Genomic DNA, 19,205 nt, shown 5'->3' on the forward strand with positions numbered 1-19,205 from the left:
TTTGTCAGCTGCTGGACGTGCGGTATAAAAGCAGGAACGAGGCGCCTTCGGCTTCATTCCGAGCGCGGATCAGGCAGCTGCAAAGTGCAGGAATCGGAGGAGGAAGGCTAGGCGCGGAGAGAAGAGACGCGAGAGCCATTTCCTCCCTGCGGCGCGTGCGTTTTTGCGTTTCGTCTCCAAAAAGGCAAAGCCGGCTCTCTTGCTCTCTTCTTTCCACCAACATGAAAGCGTTCAGTCCGGTGCGGTCCGTGCGGAAAAACAGCCTCTCGGAGCACAGCTTGGGGATATCCCGGAGCAAAACCCCGGTGGACGACCCGATGAGTTTGCTGTACAACATGAACGACTGCTACTCCAAGCTCAAAGAGCTGGTGCCCAGCATCCCGCAGAACAAGAAAGTCAGCAAGATGGAAATCCTGCAGCACGTTATTGACTATATTCTAGACCTGCAGATCGCTCTGGACACGCACCCCAGCATCGTCAGCCTCCATCACCAGAGACCGGGACAAAACCCTTCCTCCAGGACCCCGCTGACCACCTTAAACACAGACATCAGCATCCTGTCATTACAGGTAAGCAGTGGCGTAGTGGGGGGGTGCAGGGGGGGCCGGGCGCAACTTGGGGGGGGCGATCGCTGCCTCCGGAGTCCCCGAGGAGCCGCCGCCTGCCATGCCGCCCTGGCTGCTTCAGCCGCGTCCGACAGCCAGCCGGCTCGAGGCTCCTTCCGGCCGGGTCTCCCGACGGGGCGCTGCGGGCGGAGGCTCCGGCACCAAGCGCCACGCCGCCCAGGCTCGGGGCGCTGTCTGGACGCGCGCAGCCCGCCAATGAAGCGCCCAGCCGGAGCCACCTGCGCTCTAGTGCCGCCCACCCGCCCCGACGGGGCCCGCCCACCCGCCCCCGAGGCGCCCCCTCCCCGCGCCAGAAAGAAGCCGCGTCGGGGCTAGCCGGGCCGGGGAGGGAGCCCGAGCAGGCTGCGCCGCGACGCCCAAAGACGCGCGTCTTGGCGCAAAGGGGCCCGCGGCACCCAGACGCGCAAGGGACCCTCTCCCCCTGACCCGCCACTGAACTGCAATTCCCAGCTCCCTTGGCAAATCCCAGTCCCCAAGATGCTTTCTTTGAGGCAGGGGTCCTTTAATTGCAAAAACACCACCACGGAGGGCAGTAGTCACCACGAAGTTTGCCCCAGAGTAGAGCCGTCAGTATTAATGACCATGGTTAGGGGTTAGGGGGCGCAAATTGCCCCGGGTGCTGACAACCCACGCTACGCCGCTGCAGGTAAGCGCCCTGTCCTTGGCTTACTTCTTCCTCCCCGGCGATTTAGTGTATCGCATCTTTAATAGGATTTGAGAAAGCGACATTGTTCTGAACCTGCGCGGTTTTAGATCTCTATTTTTTTTAAAAAAAGTGGTTGGATTCAAAGGGAATGCATAATGAGTTGGGGTTCCTTGTCCATTCTAATGTCCCCCATTGTGGTCAAATCGGAATCCTTGCCCGTCACGTTTAGTGCCTTTTGTAATCTGGAGTGTACTTCATATGCTTTCTTGAACTGTTAAGCATCTTAACACCCCACTGCCTTCCCCCTTCCCTCCCCCCTTGCAGGCAGCTGAATTCCCCTCAGAGTTAATGTCAAATGACAGCAAAGCACTTTGTGGCTAAAAGAATTGGTAAGTTGTTCAGGTTTCTTTCTGTTTTTTAAGTATATGATTTAACAGTGTTGCCCATCAGAAATGTGGGGGGGGGTGTTCAGAATTGCCCTTGGAACTGTCTTAAAATTACACAGAACCGAGGATCCTATGAAGTGGCAGTTTAAGTCATAAAATGCATGTTGGCTTCTGCATATTCTGTACCCAAAATGTTGGATGCTGTAAATTCAGGGACAACCTCCAGAAAGCCTAATCAAATGGGGCAGTGAAACTTAACATGGAGATACAGAATCGTTCCTTGTTAAAGAACTTGTAATCAAAGGATAATTGCTCAGAGAAGTCTCTTGTCACCGCAAATAGATTCAAATAGTTATAATATAGAGAATTTGGGGGCAGAGGGGAGGGTGTTACCGGGAGTCTCTTCATACTCTAACCCCAGACAATTTTTAAATTTCATATGTGGTGTCTGTATCAGAGTGTGTGTTTGTGTGCGCATGCTGCATCTGGACGCCAGGGTTTGCCCAATCTTTGAGTGTTTGGTTAAATGTTCAAACTGTGGCTTCCTCTCTGGCGCCAGTCTGTCCGGATCTCTGCCCTGTTAGCATTCTTCTAAATATGCCTCTCTTCAATCTTTTGCAGGTGTTTGCTGACTTTTTTTTTTTTTTTTTGCACAAGAAGACAGCCTCTTTTTTTCCCCTTTTTTTTGGGCGAGCTGCTGAATCTGATTTTCAGCTGTATCTGGAGGGGGAGAATCCATAGCCAGTTAAATGGACATTTTAAGCGAAATTGTGGACACCCATCTCCCCTCTTCTACAACATGGACTAATCTTAATTATTTATGAAGAGACTTTTAAAAATGCCCTTTCTCTAGTTTATATAATATCCCCACAACGGGGAGCAAAATGAAATGTAAAAAACGAAACAAAAACTCATAAGGAATTGCCCGTTTTAAATGCAGACTTTGCCTTTTTTCCTCCAAAGGTGGAGCGTGAGTACTAGAAGGATTTAGTGTTCAGTTTTTCGGTGAAGTCTTTGTGAAAAATTATCCTCTTTTGACACAAACGTAGGACTGAATGCTATGTATATATTTATATATAAATATGGGAATGAAACTTTGAACTCTTTAATTAGAGTTTTCTTGTATAGTAGCAGAAATGTGCATTTCTGCAAAAAGTGTAATGATGTACGTAATCATGCTAAACTTTTTATAAAAGTTTAGTTGTAAACTTAACCTTTTTATACAAAATCAAAATAAATAATGTGTGTTTATTGAACAGTAGTTTGCTTGCTTTATTCATAGTGACCAACAGTTTTCTGGGGGTGATTTGGGGGGGGGGAGTATTTGTAAAACCTACACAATAAAAAAGTACCTGAAATGAATGTATGTTCCTAAGTTGCTTAAAAAAAGAGGGGAGGAGGTATGGTAGATGTCTGATAATCAGCTTATGAAATCGCAGTAGGGGAAACTGCTTAAGTTGTTCATTACCTAGAGAATGATGTTAAGCTCTGGCAAAATCAAATTCAGTTTAGCCAGAGAAATTCCTCTGCTCTGTTTGTTCTTCATCCTGGGTTGATTGACTTGCATTAACTTCGCACAGGAACTACTTCAACTCCAAGCAAACTTGCCCTTTTGGATAATTATGCCTAACTAAGATTAGCAGAGAGCTGTTACATTTCCCCAGCCATTCAGCTTCTGCAACACATTTTAACGGAGAAGCTGATGTGTAGCACTAAACTGAAATTTTTACCTAAATCCATGCAATATTTCAAGGCAAAGGGTATTAGTTAATCAGTTGCAGCAGCTTCCCTATATGACTAAGCTATTGAGAAATGAAAGTCACCCCTCATGTTATTGATTAAACTTTGGCTGCTCTAAGCATCACCCTCTCCCTGCAAAAGAAATTGAGTTGTATTTGTGGTACTGCCTTAAGGCAGGCTGCAATCCTGCACATAGTTAGGATGTTGCAATACAGTGATTCACATGGAATTCTGGCGGCATAAATATGTGTAGGTTTCTCCTCTCCTCCCCCCCCCAAAAAATTCTGCACCTTTTTTTCCTGTTCTGCATGAAACCCCAACTTTCTAGTGCAGAAATACTCGTTTGTAGCAGCTATACTGTACCTGCCTATTGGAAATTAATGGGATGTGGTCAATTTCTACCACCAGCAACAGCACACTATGTTAATTTCTGACTTTTGGCAAAGCTGCACAGCAGAAGCATCTGCAGCAGACTGCACTAAGTTTTGGGGAAAGAGTCCTGCTGAAGAATGCCTCCGTTTGGCACCTGGGCGTGAGCCTGGGTATTCTGTGCTCTGGGGACTCTTACACTGAAATGCAGAAGCCTCACCTGGGGCCTGTAACACTTTCACCAAAAAGAACAGGTGTGTGGGTGGCGCCGCACAGTCTGCCGCAGCTGTCTTTCCTCGCCCTTGACATCAAATCTATCCACAGAGACCGGGGGGGGGGGGGAGCCAGCTCAGATCAGTTTAGTACAGAAGCTGCCCCAACCAATCAGCGGCCCAGCCTTCTCAAAAGGGATCAGAGCAATCTAAGCGGGAAGAGAGCTCATCTTCTCTGCCTCCTGTGTTCCGTCACTATTTCCGTCAAATTAATGAGGACCTCAAGCCTTAAATATACGATAAATATGGTTTTATCTTTCACCAAACAGGCAAAGTTCTGTCGACAGCAGATCGCTAGGAGTTTAGAGTCGCATATCTGAACTTTCCACATGCTCTGGGATGCATATCTGCAAACTGGAATTTAATTTGCAGAGGGTTTTATTCTGTGGAGTATTTTGGCTGCTCCCAAGAGCAACCCATATGACTCACTATCCTGCTTCCTCTTTCTTTCAAGGCATTTCATCTTAATATTCAAATTCAGGCTCTTTGGCATAGGCAGAACAATGTGTCATTCATGCCACTAATGTATTTGACTCCTCCCCAGGAGTAAAGTAATAAGAACTCTGAAAACTTTCCACAGTTACTTACAACTTCAATTTTTAACGCGTGGGCATCAGCGGACACTACAGAATCTAAACCCATAGCTGCCTCCTCCCTACCAGTCAGTTTTAGTGTTTGCATGTAACAAATGAGGGAACGGCAGAGAATTAATTAAACCTAAATGACAAATAATTGCCTTAAACTGCAATAACTGTCACACAAATTGTATATCTACCCCTTTTTGTATTATGGGCTTCGTTAGTTGCATGATTCTGTCAAACAATTCCTCAGCATTTCAACGGAAACAACAGATTTTACATCAAATTTAGTTTTGCTGTTAAGACGGACTCCACTGTAGCGTGCCAAACCCAACACTTTACAAGAAGGTACAAGTGTTATAAAGATGGCAACATGCTCTCAAGCCTGTATCAGATTGTGAGAACGGATCATTAACATTAATCATTAATCTATCATTAACATGGTTCATAAATACAATTTAGATGGAAGTGAATTTGAGGGAACAGCCAGTCTCAATATTTTATTTTCCAGATTAACTGATCTGTGGGGCTTGCTCTCAGTCACTGATACAGAACAGCTCCCAGAGCAAGCTTCTGAAAAGCTCTTCACTATACAGTGGACGCTTGGGTTGCGAACGTGATCCATGCGGGAAGCACGTTTGCAACCTGCAGCGTCCGCAACCCGCAGCGCCACATCTGCGCACACACGGGTTGGCACTTCGCATGCATTTGGCACTTCGCATGCACAAAGTGCGATTTAGCGCTTTGTGCATGCGCAAGTGCCGAAACCAGGAAGTAACCCGTTCCAGTACTTCCAGGTTCGGGGCGCTGTGCACAACCCGAAGCGTCTGTAACCTGAGGTATGACTGTATTCAATATGATCATACTTCTGCTTATATAAACAGCTTGATGAAAAGGTAGAATGTCCTGTTGACTCACTAGTGAACAATTCCAATGTGCGTAGTGTACATCTGACTCCATTCACCGAGAGTATGGTAATTTAAAAAGCCTTTTGCAAGAGTGGTAAAAAATACTGCATTTCGTCCTGCTGTGTAGAAAAAGAAACGCAGTAAAGATTAACTGAACTGTTTGGCAAAAGTTTCCTAAGGAACAAACATCAGCATGCCAATAGTTCTCTCTTTGGGGGCCTAATCTAATGCAAAACAGGCCTGAAATAGCACATTTGCAGATACAGCACTGAACAAAAAGATGGCCAATACAGAGCAGGACAGTCTATGGTCAGAGGTGTGTCAGCTAAGGATAGCTGACAAAAATGATTCCATGTGGCAACATTCACACAGTGTAAGCCAGTCTTGTAAGATGTATTACTGTCAAGTTCAAATTACAAGAACGTCAAAAAAAAAGTTAAGGGAACTGTCCAATCACAATTTGGGGTTGCTAAGAATTTAGCAAAGTGCTTTACAAATCCTCTCTCTCTCTTACCTAAAGAAGCCTGCCATTCTGAAATGTAACTGTGAGGAAATGCATGCAAATATTGAATATTCCTATTTTTGAGAAGCATTCCATTCGTGCCAAACATTACTGTTTCTGTCTGTGGACACTGAGCACCACCTTGCGGCCTAGACAAAGATGACAACTTCCACTTTAAAAAAAAAAAAAAGGCTTCCTGCTGTATTTACAAATAGATCAGAACTATCTATTTGAAAGAGATATTGATAGAAGTAAATTTGGAAGTCTGAACTTATTTGCTTTATTAAGTTTATATCCCACCTTTCCTCCAAAAGAAGCCCATTTTAATGATTCAAGTGACACAAATGTCCTTGGGCATTTTCTCAAAAAGTTGGCTTGTGATTCTGTTATAACTCAATTCGGCTGCCAAATAAACAAACACAAACTCTTTCCTGTCAGAAAGGGCCAGAGAGTCCAATGAAATATGGGACGCCCATTGCATTCTATAGGACAAGATATTCTAATTCAAGTTCTCCACAACATTTAAGTAACCCTGCTTAGCATTCCATCCAACTGCATCTGAGAGATGAGACACAAAAACCCTCCCACACCACAATTCGGGCTGGGACTGGCTCCTTTCATTTATTTCTTTAATTGTAAGATTTTTCCAGTGCCCACTGCAAGGTCTCAGGGCCGGCTGTAGCAATACTTTTATACAATAAAAAGCAAATGTTTATACAACTGTTTATACAGTCCAGCTGTTTATACAAAAAACCCAAGCAGAACAAATTCAAGCAAAAACAGCAGAGCATAAATTAACCAAAACAGAAAAGTTGGGTCCCATAATACCATAACTTATCAAAGGGTAGGCTAAAAGGGGGTGCATCTTCAGCATGACATGGAAGCTATACAATGAATATGCTAGATGCACTTCTGTGATCTTTTCTGGACCACTGTACTTGAGGGTGGTGGAATATCAAAAGGGCCCTCTTTGCTCATATCAACACCCAAGAGGGTTGGTAGGGATGGAGGCGGTTTTTCAAATATTTGGGCACTAAGTTGTTTCGGGCTTTCCACCCCAATAGGAACACCTTGAACTGGGCCTGGAAACAAACCAGCAACCCGTGCTTTTAAAACAGGGCTTATATGAGCTCTAAATGAAATGCCAGCCAGTAACCTGGCTGCTTCATTTTGGAACAGCTGGATTTCTGGAGTCTCCATGTAGAGCGCATTGCAGTAGTCCAATATGGTAGTTTCCTGAACATGGAGTACAGTGGCCACATCGTCTCTGTCCATGAGGAGCCATAGCTAGAAATGAAGGCACTCCCAGCCACGGAGTGCTAGTGCTAGATCCAGGAGCACCCCTAAACTGGCAGGACAACAGGGAGAAGGAAGAGGAGGAAAAGGATCCCTGCGAGGGGTGTAGCTGGGACTAGGACACACTGGGGCAAGCTTGGGCTGGGGAAGGAGAGAATGATGTAGAAAGTACTCACAGGAGGATGGAGGATGACAAGGAGATGAGGGTCAGTGCACAGGAACCAGAGCAGCAGGGCCCATCACCAGGGCGGGCTCCGTCTTCAAAAATGCAGCGGGCTCTGAGGCTTAGGGAACAGCAGACAGGGTGCTCCAAGAGGCTGAGGCAGGCGAGAGCCCACAGCCCAGCTCCCTAGCTGACCTGGTGGGGCTTGCTAGCTCTGGGAGGATGTGTGTGATTCCTCAGCAGCAGCAGGTTTGGAACAGGTGAGGGTCATCTGCCTCATCAAGCCCAGATGCTGCAATCAGCAGAGCAGAGGTCCCGAGTCTGCTCACCTGACCAACTTGAGTGCTCCAGGATCTCTGCAGGGCTGTGCTTTGGTCTGGACTTTGGAAATATGGATTAACCCCAGACTGGGAACTTGACATGCTGACTTGTCGCCAGACAGGCCAGGGGTTCAGGACAGGGTCCTGATTTTTCCTAGGGGTGGGGTGCAGTCCTGTTCAGAACAAGCAGTCTCACCCCTCCCCCCAGACTCAAGAACTCAGAACACCTCTGTCTTTTCAGGATTCAGAATCCTATTTCTCCCAGAATGCATTTCCAACAGCAGCCATTCCAGTCAGCAGAACAACGATGCAACTACTATACTGTATATATGAAACAACCAATGGCATGGTTCGGTGGCTAACTGGATGCCTTCAGGAAGGTAGGAGGCTGAAAGGAAGGAAGGCAAAAGCCTTCTAATACAAATTATTGGTATTCAGCGACTTAGGTCCTTTGTATTCAGAGACTAGCAACAGAATGTCAGAATGTGAAATGACAGTGTGCAGGAGTTTTCCAGGGTGGAAAAATTTCCATCTTTTCCCCTCTCACAACACTCTGCTTTCGGCAGCCACTGAGCATTCATTTTGCTGTTTGGGGGTTCCTCCTTAGGATGTTTCTCTAAAAGTACTTCCGCAAATGTTGGGAGTTCCCTAATTTCTGCTACATAAGGATTGTCAGAGAATGAATGCTTCATTAGTATACAGAATACAGTCTTTGAACATCGCAAGCGGACTCAAATTGGTGCCATTGCACCCGCAGATTGACACACTAGAGGTGTCTGATAATGGAAGAGGCAGATTCTGCCTTTCCTGTTGTTCCCTGAAGCTGATTTTCTGGCAATGCTGAGGGTGAAGGGAAGAGGGGGGACATGCAAAAACTGACTCAATATCTCTTTCCTGGACAGTCACAGTCATTGAGACCCCACTCAGCAACTGGATACCATTTTTGCCCCATTTGCCCTTCTGCTGCTGAGAGTACTCCTTTTGAGAGATCTTCCTAGAGCTCTTCATAGTATGCGTTCAACTTCACTGTACTAACTGGATGCCCTCTGAAAACCTCTGCTCTTGCTACTCCAGCCTGGCTTCAGATCAGTTCTGAATGTTAATGCAAACAGTCCCAACACAGCTCCTGTATTGTGAAAATGGTCCACTCCTGCAGCTTTCTGCCCTTTAACCAGCTACAGCTGCTGCCCCATGATTCATATCCTGTGTGATGGCGAAGTTTGCTCAGGAGTCTTGGGTGTCAAAAGCCCAATTGTCTATTGAATCACACCATCAATATGCTTGTTGACACTCTCAAAAGAATTCTGAAAGGTGGATAAGGGGAAAAACTTCTCTTTGTAGAAGCCATGTGATGCAACATCGCCAAGGCTCGTTCTTTTGCATAGGATTAATGCCTCCTCCCATATGTACTTACGACTGTACTCAAGTTTCAGAATCCACGCTCAGTTACTCTCTGAGGCTTGAAATTCTGTAGACACTAGGGATTCTTCAGTCACTGAACCTCAGCTGTGGAAAGCCCAGCTTCTGGCATATAACCCCAACCTAGCTATTTAGACAAGCCTTTGGGCAGGTTAGCATAGTTACTAGCTGTGGCATATATTTTACGAGATGGGTCTTTTTTCCTTAGCTCAGCTTTTTATTTTTAAATGTATCACTTTATGTTGCATGGCAGCTACAAGCAAAACAAAGGCAAGACAAAAATTATTCTCAAGATCCATGTTTTAAGATGGGTGCTCATCATAAATGAGGCATACATTCACTAAATCACTTTGGGAATAATGGAAGACTGACCAGAGGTTTAGTTTGGCGTGTAATATATGTGAAAGCGCAGACCCACGTATCCAGCAGCATAGCCCTAGTACATTATTTTTTGTTTTTCATTATTTTCTCCCACAGTGATTCTATTCAGAGGCTTCTAATTTATTGCGTTCAAGAACCTCTGGCATATAAAGCACAAACGCTGTTACAACAGACTCCGTCCCTATGTAGATTCTATATCTGGGCATTATTATAGTAATTCCAAGATATCACAACATATGCCCCTTCAACTGTACAGAAAATCTTCTAGATGCTCACTAAAAAGATTGGAGTCATAACCAAATGAGACATTTGCCACACTTACCTGAAACCAGATGGGATTCATCTTGTATGGGAGACTTATACAGGTGCAACATCAGGAGCCTTGTGTTCAACTTGACGAAGGTTTTGACTAATTTAGAGTCTTCATAACAGCAGAAAAATGTATGATTTTAAGGCTGCCCCTAAGGAAACACCACCTTTCTTATTAAAGGAGACCATGGGCGAGATGCAAAGTGGCACCAGTGGGCATCTGCTCATGCAACAGGTCTTCCCCCTCCTCTCTTCCCTCTGCAGAACCCCAAAAATCTGTTTTAGAGGGTTGGGGCCCTTTGGGCCGTATTTTGGGGGCACCCAGGAAACGGGAACAGAGAAACCAGATTTTCATTGTGCAGGCAGGTAGGTCATCCTTGGATGTTGCCCCAAGAGAAGGTAGAGCTGCCCTCCTCCCTCATCTCTAACCTCCAGCTAAATCCCAAAGAACTCTGAACCGGACAGATTCATAAAGGGGGTGGGGGATGTGACCATCTCTTTTTAACAGTGAAGAGGCACCCGAACTTGTACTTCAGCAGATTTCCAAGGAAAATTAATTTCACAGCAGAGGAGAAGCCTCTAATAACACTTCCATTACTTGTTCTTGCAGCCCCGTCTTGAGGTATACTAGAAAATTTAAGAGACCATTGTTCAAACATTCTCAGATTCCACACAGTGCGGCAAAGGAATAGGAAATGTGTCTTTGTTGTGCAGGGCCCAGGCTATCTGGAGCACCAGAGGTTCTAAGCAGAACTTGGAACTGATCCTGTACAATGTTGGGAAGTCAACACAGGCTCTGAAACGCTGTTAAGTACTCCTGCGCTCTCTGCACAAGTCAAAGCTTTCAGACTGCCGTCCAAGGGCAGCTGTGTGACGAGCACAGTATATGCCTGAAATGTGGATTGCACTGTAATTTGTGCCAGCATAATTCTCTCGTGCGTTCTAGTATATTTCAGTTGCCTGTAATTGGAATGTTCGGTAAGCTATACTGGGGGAAAGACTGCATTTTCTCAGTGACAAAATATGGCAGTCAGGATGCCAGTGAAATGCAATACCCCAGAAACAAAAGCTCTTCTTTGGGCAAAGATATCTGGATCCTCCACAACTGCACGTGGAGGGAAAAACAGGGTTAATCTGACCATGGAAGATGGTCTGAGCTGTTTCAGGCAGCAAAGTGAACGTGCTTTCTCCTAAGACACCCTGCCCCATAGAAATCACTGTCCTACAAACGAAGATAGTGGTGGAATGAAGGCAATAAAGCCAGTTTAAAAACATCTAGCCCTAGCCCTGGTTGAGGCAGGGGGTGTACGAGGGGCAGAAGAGATGCAATGCAGTGCTCTGATTCAGGCAGCATTCCGGACTAGCAGTGTAGAAAAGTTGCCTGACCTCACCAGTTATTTATCAGGGCAAAAATCCCAATGTAATTTTGGAAAGCTGAGAACCTAGAGTGATGACAATTCTCTGGGTCAGCTATAACCCCAACTGTATGTCTGTATGCATATAGAATAGGATATCTCGCTTTAATGATGCTCTCAACCTAAAACAGGGTTTTTAGGAATGTGACCTTCTTTTGAAAAACGTATTGGGGGCTCTGGTTTCCAAAACTTTCTTGAGGTTAGGCTGATGTCAGTCTTCAAGTCTTTGACCAGTACTGCACACAGAGGATCATATCCTGTGTCCATTCCACCACTCCACTCCCAGAATGTGACAAAAGACCGGTCCTTTTCTTGTTGAAGAAGTTTGAAAGACATAAGCAACAAGGGGCTCTTACACCATCATCAGCAAGATGACTTCCTATGTCCATAGATCCCCCCTCCCCCACCCCCGGAGATAGCAGGTGCCCATGAATAAGATGGAAAAGAAAGACTGGATGATTTGACCTGAATTCCCTCTCCGCCCTCTGCCCCCCCCCCCATTTCTTGGGAAGAGATTAGTCACAGCTGCTATGTACAGGAAAGCCAATCTCTTTCATTCCGTGCTCAACGTGGGCAGATGGGTACCTTCAGAACCGGGGAAGGAAAACCTATTGCCTGGTTTTTTATGCTTCTGAGGAGTCCCACTGAACATGAATAAATACTGTGAGCGCACGTAGTACTGAAAGAACAGTGGGCCAGAACAATAATTGGGATTCCTTTTCACAACTAGTTAAGAGAAGCAGCTGCAGGAAAATCCTGAGACTCCATCTTTCCTAACTGAGGGATACAGCAAAGGAACAGATAGCCGTCAACCTGGAAATATTTAATACCAGACTGAATTGTCAGACCAGGAACCTCTGGGAAGGATGGAGCTTCCGCATGGCTAGCAGATATTGGGATTTGTTCCTTCCTACAATTCTGAGGACATATTGCTCAGAATTAATACACAAGCTGTGCTCATATTAGTCCTTAAAGTCTTAAATACTTGCAAATTCTAAGCCATTCTCCTCCTCCTCTAAATTATAAACCTCTAAGACAAATGTTTTCATTCTCACTTGCTTTTTCCTTTCTCTTTTTTATCACTCTTTTTATAAATGGAATTCTTCGAATGAAATATTAATAAATAAAATCTTTCAGTTTAACCTACCTCACAGGACTGTTGGAAGGATAACTCTAGGGGAAAGGCTACAGAGGATTTGTGTTCCTTGTATGCAGGAAGGGCAAAATAAAATGGAATCCATATAAGAGAGTAAAACAACAACAACTACTGTCGATACACCAAGTACATTGTACATCCAATGTCAGCAACTAGTTTTTGGAAGGCCGGTTTGAAGATGGGATTCGGGACAGCTGATGCTAGCAAGTTGCAACAGCCACACTCCTCCACAACCTTCAGTTGCATCAGGCTTGTTAATTTGGGGGGGGGGGAAGCAGCTGGTACTTCTCAGGAGACCCAAGTTTGGGCAGCCAGTTTATGATCCCTAGTAACATTACTTAAAGTTCTCACATTGTAAAAATGTTAGTTCCTTTCTGAATTTAATCAATACCTGTCAATGATACTGGAGGGAACACAATTTGGGGAGGCAAGTATGCTGTTCTGACCATATAGCCATCTTTATATTATGAACTTTTCATAAAGGAAGAAATAAAGTTTGGCATAGGGCTAAAATCTTTCATAAGAAGTATTTGTTCTGTGAACTGAAAATCTGGGCCATATAATATAGCTAGTGGTGATTCAAAGCAACAATATTCCAGGAATAGGAAACGTAATATTTTAGTATTTTACAAAATACTGTACATATTATATTAATCATTTAGCAAACATTGGCAAAACATCAATGTTAAATATCAATTGTGTGCTAACTCAGACCTGGCTTCCTTTCTCCTGTGTTTTTAGAATCTCTCTCTCTCTCTTCAGTCATTATCTTCCTTAGTTTTCCCCTTCCTCATTATGGGGATATCGACCCCTCTCTATTTTTGTAAATGTTCGTCCTGTAAATACCAATAAAGATGTACAGTACTCAACTCAAAGTTCAGTCATTCTGAAAACACAGCAGCAGCTTTTATATATCACAATAACAAATCAGTGTATATCCAAGTGAATCCAACTATTTAAACGAAGACACCTAACTCATGCCCAATTATTTCTTGGACTATGCCTTTTATGTACAAGTTCCACTAAAATCATTGGATTTTCCTTCCATGTGTTCCCTAATCCACATCACAGAAAGGCTCTGACATGCATAGAGCTCCAAAGTAGCTGCTGTCCCATTAAGAAAGGAAAAGCTCTTCCCTTTCTCCTTCCTTTGGCTGCATTTGGATGTCACAACAATCCATTGCTTATGATGACAGGAACAAGTTTCATATTCTACTGGGCTCTTTCTTCAGCACAGAAGCAAGGAGTTCCAAAACTTTTGCTTCTGTATTTCATCAACCACAGCTTGATAGACTGTTTTAGCTCAGTAATATGTGGCTGACTACTGTTGGTTTGAAACAAGCCAACTTCAAACTACAGTGGTACCTCGGGTTAAGTACTTAATTCGTTCCAGAGGTCCATTCTTAACCTGAAACTGTTCTTAACCTGAAACACCACTTTAGCTAATGGGGCCTCCTGCTGCTGCTGTGCCGCCGGAGCACGATTTCTGTTCTTATCCTGAAGCAAAGTTCTTAACCTGAAGCACTATTTCTGGGTTAGCGGAGTCTGTAACCTGAAGCGTATGTAACCTGAGGTACCACTGTATCTGTATGGAACTGGCTTGCTTAAATAAACCAAAGTTAAGATGAACCACAGGTTAGGATTCAGACATTAACATTCAACTGAGATTAATTTAAATTTGAAGCAAAAGCTTCTTATCAATGCCCTGTGGCCATGCTGCAGGAGGGTGCAAGTTAGGCTAGTTTCCATCATGATAAACCAGGGTTTATTGTGACCTCTGAACACAGTTGTTGCATGTATGTTTCATCGTTCAAGCAAATGGCATTCCTCATTGAACAAATCACCTGCATCTTGCTATGCAGAAAGGAGCCAAGCAATTTTCCATCAGGCTGTTGGGTCAAACAAATGGTGGAGAATTAGAACTCTTCACAGAGCACCCAACAGTTAACATCTATCCAACTCTGGATAAATGGAGATGCAGATGCTTCATACTTCTAAGGATAACCTACATTTTTCTTCATCAATTCTCTCGTTATCCAGATAATATTTTTTTTTTTAGAACCAGTCGCCTTAATGCTTCTAATCACCTGAAGACACAAATAAAAAAAGTCTGACACAAAGAGCATCATGCTTATTATTTTATTGTCCTCTCAATGCTAGCAGAATACACATGGTTCACTGATCGTATTCAAATTCCTGCATATTTCATCTGCAGAACAAATTACTGACATTACAGGCACAATACTGGAAACAGAAGGGGGGAAATTATGTACCATTTTGTTGCACATTGCCAAATGTTAGATTATTATTTTTTTACTTACTCTTGAGGGAACGACAATTTCACATTCCTCAGACTTTCTACAATCTGATCAAACCTATTAATCAAAGGCCATGATTTCTGAAAACTGTAAATATTCATAATAGCTCCAAAGACTACACCCAAACTGGCTTCACCTAACACCATGACCACGACTACTTTGTTCAATTACTTCAATACTACTGTGGGCACCATCTACAACAAACAGAGAATTCAGCCTGAAATCCTACACAAAATTGCCTGGAAGTAAGTCCCACTGAAATCAATGGGGCCTACTTCTGAGTAGACATGTGAAGGATTGTGCTGTTCATCAGTTACGTCCAAATCTCAGCCACAGCTAACATGTCCAACATGCAGTAATCCATTAAAACTACAGTCACACACATGGCACATTCCCAAAGACTGCACTGCTTAGAAGGAACAAACAACAGTTGTACTTTGACCACTCTATACCAATACTTAAACCATCAAGACTTTTAAAAGTGTCACACACAGAATTGGAAAATGCAAATTAACAGTTGTTTCCGTAGTTTCAGGTTCATAACAGTCTGACCCTTCCGCTTCGTTGAATGTGAGACATTCCTTCCTCCTATTTCTAAACAAATAAGTAGTACTGAACCTTATGATATACAGATAAACTATTCATTTTTGCCTTTGTGAGATCATCCAAATGTTTAAGGCATTTCCCTTTTCAGCATGTAGACTAAGGAATTTGTACTTGCACTGGAAAAGTTAAGCTTTTATTTAAGAAGGAAACGCTGGTTTTATTTTGCCTAATTTTAAGCAAGTGGTTGAATCTCTCCCATTGAAATCTATGGGACTCAAACATGCTGAACTTCAGCAGGATTCTGTCCTTCACTTGCTATGGAAATTCACAGGTGAAAAAAGGGCAGGGAACCAAGCCTTGTTAAGAGAAGATTTATAGGCCTGGTTGAGAGCCAGCAAGAGGCAGCATGTTTAAAAAGTGTTGAAGCAGCGTATGTTTTAGCTTGGCTCTCTTTTAAAGAATACTTTCCCTCTCTTCTCCAAAGCCTGCACCATCAGAGCCAGTAACAGTAAGGAGCTCAGAAGAATCTTTTGAAAGCCTGGCATAACTCGAGCGCTGGCTACGCTTATGGGCCACACCTTTGATGTTATCATTTTGTACCGGAACAGAATTAGGACTCGGTCCGGGGCACAAAATGACCTGAGAGTGCTCTCTCATGCTCTCAATCTCCTCAAAATTCTGATTAGCTCGGTTGGTTGGCTGGTTGGCGCTGTTGTTATTCAGCGTGACTGTGCTGGGTGTTCGGTTTAAGTTGTAGGCTTTCTGGCATGCTGGCCAGTTCTCTTCCGGGCTGCTGGCTATTAAGCTGCTGTCCGAAGGGCTTTTCTTGTCTTCCGAGCAGATTGACATACGTGCCATGGTTGCGTCTTGAAGGCCGCTCAAGCTGAGGGGGATTCCCCGTTTCCCACTGCGGCCATCGTCTTCAAGCTCAATGAGATTTGCTTTTTCGAGCTGGGAGTCATCTGTATCGTTGTGGAGAGAGTGGTTTGGAGAACTTTCACTGGATCTTACCCCAGAGTCAGAGGAGTCCTTTTTGTCGAGAAGAGCATCCGTCAAGTACTCCTTTGCTTTAATCAGGGTTCGAATGGGCTCAGATCCATGTTCTGGAGATTTGGGCTGCTTCTCTGTTTTCCCTTCGACTTTTCTGTCTTTACCTTCCTTGAGGAGGGGAGTGTTATCAGATTCTTCTGTTCCAGACTCATCTTCATCACTTGGAAGTTTCTGATAGCGCAGAGCTACACCCTTCAGCTTCAGGTCTGCAGCTTGGAAAATGCTGGTTCTTTCAGAAGATTTCTTCCCTGGGAGAAGTTTGGAGCCAGACTGATCTGATTTTTCATCTTCTTCCGTGATGGGATCCAATGGAGACGCATCGCTAGTAGACACACCTGATGTACTATAATCTACAACATCATTCCGTTTAATCAAGAAGGACTTCCTTCCATCGTCTTGCTTTTGCTCAGCATCCTTTCCTTTATCTTGTTCCACACTGGAATGAAGGGAGCCTGTTGATGTGCTCTGGCCCATATAGAAGGCTGCTGAACTGTGAGGGGAAGATCTACCACTCACCGTGCTAGAACTGGCACCCCCTTCTAATTGTGACATTTGAGCAATATATTCTCTATATGCATCTCTATATTCTGCCTGTACCTTATCAGTAAGCTTTGAAATTTCAATACTAGAATCTTGAGAATTCAGGCTTGAAAGACTTGGCGTCCGACGGGCCTGTGACTGTACAAATAGAAAGAAAACACATTAATACAAAGTCAGCAGAGTTGACACCAGTCCTTCAAAACAGAAAAGACATTCACCCCAAGAACACAGTTGTGAACAGAGCAGTGTAACACTTGGCTCCTTCATAACCAAAGAGGACCAACAGCTCAGTGGTATAGCATACGCCTTGCATATGGTGGGAATACTCAGTGTTGTGGGCATCCCAACTATTACCTGTGCACAGTACTTTGAGCACTATGTTCACTTAACTATATAAATATTTTTACAGACAACTTGAGATGCATGAATTTCTGCATCTCTTATTTCAAGCATCTTATTTACCTGATGCTTAGAATAAAAGGGTGAGAGAATGTATGATTCCTGCCAGGTATACAGGAACACAGAGACATCTATAATGCAACATATTTTTGTCCCTTTCTATAGTGCTGCATGAAAAGGTTCGCTTCAATGAAGGAGGCAACCATAAAAATCTTGCATATACACACACATACCTGCATTTATGCAAGTGCACACATGCAAGGTGTCTGTTGCAGAAAGCTGGTCTTATACACACACACACACACACACCCCTATTTATGCATTCAGAGTTGCCTCTCCATTGAAGTGAAAGGGGGAAACAGTGCCAAATAGGAGATTTCTATGTCTCCATCTGGTGTTTTGTAAGTCACTTTGCATATCAAGCAACTGAAACAACAACAACAACAACAACAGGACCTGAAAGGGGGTTTATATTTGTAACTCCAGAAAATACATTTAATGAACATAAAATTTAATGAACATAAAATGTGGCATTTCCTCTTCATGCCACCACTGCCTGCTGACTTGGGCGAGGGAGGAAGCTATTTGCTCTGTAAAATTGCTAATGTTAAGACAGAATGGGCCGAGATTAAGTCTATGTCAAAGAGAGTACCTGCCAACTCAGGTTACTATGACGAGGAGGGGCTTCTTCTAAACCAATGGTGTTCAACTCTTCAAAACTGAAGTTGAGAGCGTAGGGGGCTTGACCTGGAAGACCAGTCAGTTCAGTATGAGGCAATTCAGTGTTCAGTGCAGGACGACGAGCAAGATCATTATGAGGTATGGCACTGGCGTGTTCATTTGCTGCCCGGGAATCTTCATGGGCAGCCTGACTCTCAACATTTCTCAAGTCAAGTACCTAACACAGAAAATGCAGCAATTAGGATGCAGCATGAAAAGCTCTGAAAAGATAATCTGGTTGAGGTGATTAAAACCTGGATAAACAAGTCAAAGAGTATAAAGCTGCGAAGCACACTTCTGTGAGAAAACCAGGATTTGTGAAAACCCTTGAAAAAGTTCTTTGAAATCGCTGAAAAGCTATTCTGGAAAATTGGGAGACCCAGCAGAGCAGGTCGTACTGTAACATAATGAGAAGGGGAAACCTGAAAACTCTCACTGCATGCATATGAAGACATGTGCGCAAAGGACTCTTTGGAACCTGTACTGTGTTTGTGAACACTTTTCACAAACAAGCTAAGACATACACATTTATGCAAGTACACGGTATCAAGATGTTTGCTCCAAAACACCAATCTTATATAATTGTGTGTCGAAACAATGGACCGTTTCTAGTAAGTGGGATAAGAGCATCACTTTAGTATGGGGTTGGGCAACCTGTGGCACTCCACTTAATTCCAAAAGCTCTCTGCAAGTGATCAGTTCAAGCCTACGGCAAGACTGATCCATCCCTTTCCTGGCAGCCCGCGGGGTGGGAAGGCGAAAGAGAAAAAGTAAAAGGGGTAAGTAAAAGCCACTTTTGGCTCTGCCCACCCAATCACGGGCTTCGGCCCATCAGCTCGGCATGCAGTTCTGACAGATCACCCCCAAAGGAATGTAGCCCTCAACAGAAAAAAGGCTGGCCAACCCTGCTTTAATAAATAACTCCTTTCTTTCCCCAATGCCTCCTATAAATACTCACCCAGGCTTTCTATGAGTGCACTGACAGGGCTGAAACAGACAACTGTTCAAGGCCGCAAAGCCTTGTAAAAAGCAAACATTCCTGGCACAGTGCTGCCACTTTATATAAAACACTATGCCAGATACGATGTCAGACATTATTTTGCAGGAAAAGGCCTTAGAGTTAGGCAAACCAAAACATGTAAAGCC

The 19,205-nt window shown here is 44.0% G+C and overlaps 2 protein-coding genes across 10 annotated transcripts in view; one reads left to right on the forward strand and one right to left on the reverse strand.

The window, feature by feature from the left end:
• The first annotated feature begins 67 nt into the window (after positions 1-67).
• ID2 (inhibitor of DNA binding 2) lies at positions 68-2,914 on the forward strand. Its single transcript, XM_081857538.1, has 3 exons — positions 68-569; positions 1,597-1,661; positions 2,280-2,914. Exons 1-2 carry the CDS (start codon positions 222-224, stop codon positions 1,651-1,653), a joined length of 405 nt encoding a protein of 134 aa, XP_081713664.1. The 5' UTR covers positions 68-221; the 3' UTR covers positions 1,654-1,661; positions 2,280-2,914.
• Positions 2,915-14,076: 11,162 nt separating this feature from the next.
• The window catches only part of KIDINS220 (kinase D interacting substrate 220), a 59,714-nt gene continuing 54,585 nt past the window's right edge, over positions 14,077-19,205 (reverse strand). For 8 of the 9 annotated variants that reach the window (XM_081856696.1, XM_081856694.1, XM_081856701.1 and 5 more), the window contains 2 exons: positions 17,992-18,237; positions 14,612-17,078 (listed from right to left, as the gene is read on the reverse strand). In XM_081856696.1, coding sequence (XP_081712822.1) covers positions 15,804-17,078; positions 17,992-18,237 — 1,521 coding nt within the window. In that variant the 3' untranslated portion in view covers positions 14,612-15,803. Of the gene's footprint in view, positions 14,376-14,611; positions 17,079-17,991; positions 18,238-19,205 lie in introns of those variants that run through there. The other variant, XM_081856702.1, reaches the window with a different exon arrangement.

The sequence above is a fragment of the Podarcis erhardii genome, assembly GCF_964252035.2.
Source record: "Podarcis erhardii genome assembly, chromosome: 3".
In the NCBI taxonomy this organism is placed as follows: Eukaryota; Metazoa; Chordata; class Lepidosauria; order Squamata; family Lacertidae; genus Podarcis; species Podarcis erhardii.

Excerpts from the sequence above, each read along its gene's own strand:
- ID2 (XM_081857538.1), top strand. The coding sequence starts at position 222 with ATGAAAGCGTTCAGTCCGGTGCGGTCCGTGCGGAAAAACAGCCTCTCG. Across the intron at positions 570-1,596 it reads TCAGCATCCTGTCATTACAG|GCAGCTGAATTCCCCTCAGA; the intron begins GTAAGCAGTGGC and ends CCCCCCTTGCAG.